The 7,078-nt window shown below is 42.0% G+C and overlaps 1 protein-coding gene across 4 annotated transcripts in view; it reads left to right on the forward strand.

The window, feature by feature from the left end:
• The window catches only part of PHKB (phosphorylase kinase regulatory subunit beta), a 142,096-nt gene extending 136,025 nt beyond the window's left edge, over positions 1-6,071 (forward strand). For all 4 annotated transcript variants that reach the window (XM_055000356.1, XM_055000355.1, XM_055000358.1 and 1 more), the window contains 3 exons: positions 735-842; positions 3,309-3,449; positions 5,278-6,071. In XM_055000356.1, coding sequence (XP_054856331.1) covers positions 735-842; positions 3,309-3,449; positions 5,278-5,415 — 387 coding nt within the window. In that variant the 3' untranslated portion in view covers positions 5,416-6,071. The remainder of the gene's footprint in view (positions 1-734; positions 843-3,308; positions 3,450-5,277) is intronic.
• Positions 6,072-7,078: the final 1,007 nt, after the last annotated feature.

Here is a 7,078-nt window from a genome sequence, read left to right on the forward strand (position 1 = left end):
AAGAATTATGCAGACTTAGTTCATGCAGCAGCTTTACACAATCAAGTTATATACATGTGAAATACCAGTATATGCAGAGATATTCTATTCAGTCGTCTTTTTATCATGATCTCTTTATGAACCTTGGTTCTTAAAGGGATCGTGATGAACCGCCAGTTTGCGAACCAAACACCGGCCTGGTTCGTATTTCGGTTTGTGCCCATCTCTATTCATGACCTTTTTAAATGCCAGTTTCTGATATAGCTGGTATTTCACATGTATACAACTTGATTGTTCTTAAAGGGATGATGATAAAGGGATTGTGGTATTTGGTTCTTTTTTCTCTCTCCATTTTATCCTCACAACAGTTGTGTGAGGGAAGTTACTCTAAAAGTGAATGACTGGCCCAGCGTCACCCAGCGATTTATGGCTCAGTGGGGCTTTGAACCATGGTTTTTCCTAGTCACAGACCAACGTTGTAGCCACTAAACCACCTCCTCTATCTTTAACATCAGAAGAACTTTGGAGATGTAAGATGTTGATAATAAAACAATGGATTATTCTCAGCTTACTAGAAGACTGCTGTAAAATTGTCCAGTTGCCTCTCACTGTAAATAAATCAGGTTCTGTATCAATTTCAGTTATTGCAAAACCTGCAACCCTAAAGAAATTGTATGATCTTCAAGAGGCAAATCACTATAACAACACCCTTTTAACACTTGCATTTGCATTTGTTTATGCATTTATTTTTACAGCAACCGACCTTGTCTGATATGACGATGTATGAAATGAACTTTTCCCTTCTGGTTGAGGACATGTTGCAAAATATCGATCAACCTGAATACAGGCAAACAATTGTAGAGGTTTGTATTATGTTGAAAATGAAGAATGTTTCATGTTATGTTTGGAGGGAGTATGTTCAAGGACAATCGTGCTAAAGAAGTTTCAAATTGTTCATTTGTTTGTAGCATTTATACCCCACCTTTCTGTCAATATTAGCTCCACAGTAAGCACTCAAGAACTGCGGTTGCAAAGCTCACATAGATTATCATTTGATTAGTATAATAAATATCTACCTATTATATTTTTCTCCTGCCCTTTCTCTAAGGAACTCATTTTGGAAAACCTGGTTCTTCCATCCTTCATGTTATCCTTGCCAGGACCCTTAGTGTAGGGTGTGAAAAAGAGACTGGCCAATGACCACCCACTAAACTACATTTTCAGTGTAATCCTAAGAAGAGATACTCTAGTCTAAGACTGAAGTAACTCTGATTAGGATTGTACTGTTTGTGCTGGATGTCTAGCAAGCTTTTATTCATTACTAGACATGGGTTTGAACTGGGAAAATGGTGATTCATTGTGGTTCGTAGTTCGTTGCATTTCACAAACCACGAATCGCCATGAACTTGTCTGGTTCACAAACCAGTTTGTTTGGTTCATCGGTCTGACAGTTCCAGGGCTGTGAAAGGTCTGCAGGAAGCCCATCCCCCCCCGTTGCCTAGGTAACAGATTGATCGGTAACAAGCTGTCTGCAGTGATGAACTGAAAAAAGAACCAATCAAACTGCTCTAAAAATCATAGCGATTCATCGTGGTTCGTCAGAAATGAGCTCCAATGAACCGTTAGTTCGCAAACCAAAAACTGGCCTGGTTCATATTTCGGTTTATGCCCATCTCTAGTCATTACCTTTTAAAATACCAGTTCGTGATATAGCATAGGGTAGAGTGATGGTATTCATAGAAGAAATCACCAGTCCCACCAAGCGTACACAAAATCCTTGGAAACACTGAAGGGATCTCTAGAAGGCACCCATTCTTCTGCTGCATCTCCCATTTCCAGCATTTATCTCCTGTGGTCAAGACTGTTAATGTCATTTATATATTTAATACATTTCTTAACTCGCCCTTCCTCTAAGGAGTTCAGGGTGGCAGACTCCATTTTACCCTCACAGCACCCCTGCAAGAGAGAAAAACTGGCCCACGGTCACGCCACAAGCTTCATGACAGAGTGGGGTTTGAACTTGATCTCGGTGGTTCTAGTCCAGCCCTCTGACCGCCAGCACCACAGTGGTACAAATCAACAGAGCCAAAGGCCAGTAATAGAAATATCTACAACAGGACTCCAAAAATCCCCATATTCTGTTCATCTTTAAAACCCTGCCATATAAGTAAAATCCAGTCAACAAGGAAGGCTTTTACAATTGGTGCAAAAGCCCTGTGAAGAATTTCATTTCTGTACCTCTTTTGGTGGAGCGTTCCATAAAGTAAGTGTAGATGCTGTTCTCACTTGGTGGCAGGAAGGAACTATCAGTAGAGACTGTTGAACACGGTTGAACTCGGTGACTCTCTTCTACTAGGTTTGACCCAATGACTCCCTTCTATTACATTTTCTGTTATTGGAGTAAGTTTTAGCTGAAGAAAGTCCTTGGATCTATTCCTAAGACATAATAAATGTATCTGCTGATAACAGAGAAAGGCTGTATGTGTGTGTGTGTATTTGCTTTTAAAGAGCTTGTTTTTTTATAAAGCTATTTGTTGCATTATTTGGGCTACAAATCAGATACAGCATTATCAATAGCAAGATTATGTTGTTACACATCAAAATAAAATTCTTGTTATCCATAATGGGTGCATAAATTAGAAAAATAAAGAGAAAAAGGCAGGCAAATCAGACAAAGTGGAAAGATAATGAAGAAAAAAACATTCTGTAAAAATGTAAATGACTTTTGTATTCTTACTGTGTTTCAGACCCACAAATGTTTCTATCTGCTAGTAATTATGCCTTTTATCCAGTCTCTAGCTATGGTTATTACTCTGTCAATTCATTACAGTAATGTTTTTAGTGTTCTTTTGTCTTAATTAATTTCTAACATATTTCGTGTAGTAGATTAGCAAAGCATTTATATGTTGAATTCTATGGAAATCAGTGGGGCTTAAAGGGTTGCTGGATGATTCCCTGTGACAAGAGTCACTAGCATTACCATAAATGGTGGCGAGTGCCCTCAAGTCAGAGTTGACTTATGGTGACCCATGATGGGGTTTTTCATGGCAAGAGACTAACAGAGGTGGTTTGCCACTGCCTGCCTCTGCAACCCTGGTCTTTGTTGGAGGTCTCCCATCCAATTACTAACCAAGGCCGACCCTCCTTAGCTCCTGCGATCTGATGAGATCAGGCTCACCTGGGCTATCCAGGTCAGGGCAGCATTAACATATATTTCCATTTTTATTCATGGGATTCGTGGTATGCTTTTGTACAGGCAGGTTCTGTAAAAACCTTGAAAGACTATTGTGTTTGAATATATCCCCCCCCCCTTCATTTTTTTGTTTTAGTTGTTGATGGTTGTCTCTGTGATTCTGGAAAGAAACCCAGAATTAGAGTTTCAAGATAAAGTGGACTTGGACAAACTGATGAAAGAAGCATTTCTTGATTTCCAGAAGGACCAGACCAGACTCAAGGGAACTGAGAAGCAGGTTAGCACTGAGCGCAATACTCATTCCAAAGCTAGTTTTCCCTTGACAGCTAAATTAGAAGTTGATGCCCTGGCACTTTGACCTTCGATCCCGCTGTAACATTGTGGTAGGAGGGCCGTACAGCCGTTTGGGCCATCAGTAGCCCTGATAGTGTTAGCAGTTTCCTGGAGAATGGCAAGTCTCTTATAGAATCTTCAGGAAAGAATATTTCTCAGTCATGTGCTTGCAGTTGTGTGAGCAGATGTGTAAATTGTCCCCTGAGGTTTTTCTTCATGAATGTGTTTTTTTTTCCCGCTGGCTTTCATAGTATGTCGGGTGACAATTATATCCATCATTGGTACTACCGTTTTATTTCCTGGCAAATACTATTTAATAACTGTTCATCAGATTTATCTAATTTCTGCTTCTGTTAAGATAACGGGTTCCAGGTTGGCCACACTAGTGGCAAGCAGATCCTCTACTGACTCCTCGCTTCTTTCTTCATAATAATTTTTTAACAATGACAGCAATGCTGATTCTGTGAACCTAGGCAGATCGTGAGAGGGAGGGCAGGAAGGGTTACATCAGTGCTTAGTTCTCGTGGCCCCTTCTTACATGCCACAGGGTAATGTCAATTGCCACTTCAGGGCCAGGAAGGAATTTTCCCCAGGCCAGTTTGGCTAGGGATCCTCACGATGTTTTGCCATCTTCTGGGCTGGACTAGATGTCCCTGGAGGTCCCTTCCAGCCCTATGATTCTAAGAGCATGGAGGTCTGTTTCAACATGTTCTATATACGTTGAGATGAATTAGCCGCCTGGTAATGCCTGAATAACGCTGCAGGTGTCTCTTTCACTCTCCAATTGAGTTGCCAAACTCTAGGTAGTGCCTGGAGATTCCCCGAAATTACAACTGACCTCCAGACAACCGAGATCAGTTCCCCTGAAGAAAATGGCAGCTTTGGAGGGTGGACTCTATGGCATTATACCTTGCTGAACATCCTCCACAAATTCCACCCTTCCAAGGCTCCACCCCTAAATCACCAGAGTTGGTAACCTTGCTCCAAGCAGCTGGGTCTAATGCTTCCACGCTGCAGACCATTAGCAAGCAGAATGAGGAGTCTGTGCAGTTTGTGAAGTAGTTGCTTGGAAGCTGCCACTTCACCCCAAGCACCCTTGAAAGTACTCCGTTGTGACAGTGATTCCAGATGAAACAGCCACCTGCTCACCTGCAAATCCTTTTGTCCTCTTTCCGTCTCCTCTGCTGGCTGCTCTCCTCTCCACCACTCTTCAGTACCTTTTATTTCCTCCACTTGCAGCCCTCTCCCCCCACTTGAAAGCCGCCCAGCCTATTGGGAAATTGCAGCGCTTCCATTACTGTTGATCACATTTGATGGATCTCCTTGCTCAAGGAGCAGGTTACAGGCAGGAAGCCAGTGAGCTCTGTGTATTTACCGTCATGAAAATAGCAGCTCAGAAAGCTACAGAATAACTGCCACTGCTTTACCACCCTGTAAAGCCGATGTTTCCCAGTGGCCTCAGATGTCTGATTCATGCCGTTGTGAGCAGCACGCTTTACTGAAAACACCCATCACAAAATGTCTGTCTTTTGTCTCTTCTTGCTTTTTGTTGTGTATATTTTTTGTCTTTGTCCCTACTTCTTTCCCCCACCCAAAAATTTGGTTCACATCCAAAAGATTTATCATACTAAATAACAGAGTTCATTAACTGTGTGAAATGCACTTTTCATCAGCCCGGTTCTCTCCCATCTGTCTCTCTCCTTGCTGCTAGTTGCTCGGATTGTTACCCATCAGCGCAGTGACTCAGATCAGATTCTGTTTTATCCCTACAGGATGACATGACGTCCTTTTACAACACTCCTCCGCTGGGGAAAAGAGGAACCTGCAGCTACCTGACAAAGGCAGTGATGAACTTATTGCTGGAAGGGGAAGTGAGACCCTCTGCGGAGGACCCTTGTTCCATTAGTTAGAGCTGGTGGCGCCCAGTGGATGAGACACGGCTTGTCCAGGGCCCTGTTGTTTCTTGGCATGTGCTACTTAATCGCTGCTCATAAAGGGGAGACCTAAACCGGTCACTGCAATGAGTGCAAATACTTTAGAACAGCAAAGATCACAGCTGATGCTGTGGCAGCCGAAAAGCCCGATTAATCAAGAAGCAGTGCTCTCCCCCACCCCAGGTTTCCAATAGCAACCTGCACGTTCCACTCAAACGTTGCAGTTGTACGTTGTCAGAGCAAATGCATGAAACGCACTGTAGCACATACTGATTGGTTGTGTTAGAAGAATCAACTGGATTTGTGATTTAGTTGAGCCTTGCTTACAAATGATCACAATGACGAAAATTTATTAATTTTACATTGAACCGAATGCACGTTGCAGGACTTTTCAGTTCTCACGCTCCAGCCCCGCCCCCATAATTTGTGTTGTAATTCATTACTGAATGGCTACGTTATCAATACCTATTGAAATATGGACATAAATTTTTAAAAAATCAGTGATCATATGTTTAATTTTGCATTATTTATTGTTCTGCAGAAGTTCCTGTGACTTTGGACTTGAGTGTTCCAGCAAAACTTATGAAGTGTTTTAAAAAAAAAACCTACTCTATTAAAAGTATATAACTTTGCTTTAAAATGTGCAAGTAATTGTTTTTTGTTTGTTTGTTTGTTTGAGGATTAGGATAATAACTGCTTACACCTACACATTTTATATAGATGAAAATGGAAGGGAATTAATTTAAAAATAATAGAACCACTCTTGCCGTTGTAGATCCTTCCTTTGGTATAATGCAGACACTTTAAGAAGCATCGCTTAAATTAACCTACCATGAAGGCAAATCTTGAATCGAGGGGAAGGGTCAGTAAACGCTATTGGACAAAGTGATCTAAATAAGAATGATCCAACCTAATAAGCGATCCCATTCCGTTTACAGAACATATTGTTCCAGAAGTGGGATCCCATCTCACCATAAAAGAGAGCCAGCTTGATGTAGTAGTTAGCATCTGGGAGGCCTGGGTTCAAATCTCCTCTCTGTCATGGAAGCTTGCTGGTTGACCTTGGCTGACCTGGTTACCTTGGGTCAGTCTAACCTACCTTTCAGGGTCATTGTGAGGACAAAATGGAGAAGAGAATGAGGTAAGCTGCCCCCTTAGAGAGAAAGGAATGGTATAAATAAAGCTAATAAAGAAGAAGAGTCAGACCTGATCAAAGGCCTGTTTCCTGCAGTGACCAATCAGGTGTCTCCAGGAAGTCCACAACCAGGGTATGAAACAATAGTCCCTTTTCCCCACTAATGCCCATCAGAACTGGTGTTCTGCTGGGGGTGGGGGTACTGCAATGGAGGTCCAATTTATTCATCATTGGTTGACCCCCTCTAAAGCAGTGTAAGACCAATGGCACACATTCAGACTAATTTGTTAATCTGCTCCTTTTCACAGGGGAAAGGTGGCTATGCAAATACTCTTCCGTATTTTAAAACTGTGGTTGAAATAACCACAGGTCTCTGCTTCTCCTTTAAGACCTCTGGTGTGGGATGGGTAAGCAGGGTTGCTTTCTGAAGGTTGGGAAGTTCATGGAGATTTGGGGATAGAATCTGGAGAGAGCAAAATTTGGGGGGAGGGGCACTCAGCAGGG

This window comes from Eublepharis macularius, chromosome 16 (assembly GCF_028583425.1).
Source record: "Eublepharis macularius isolate TG4126 chromosome 16, MPM_Emac_v1.0, whole genome shotgun sequence".
NCBI lineage: Eukaryota > Metazoa > Chordata > Lepidosauria > Squamata > Eublepharidae > Eublepharis > Eublepharis macularius.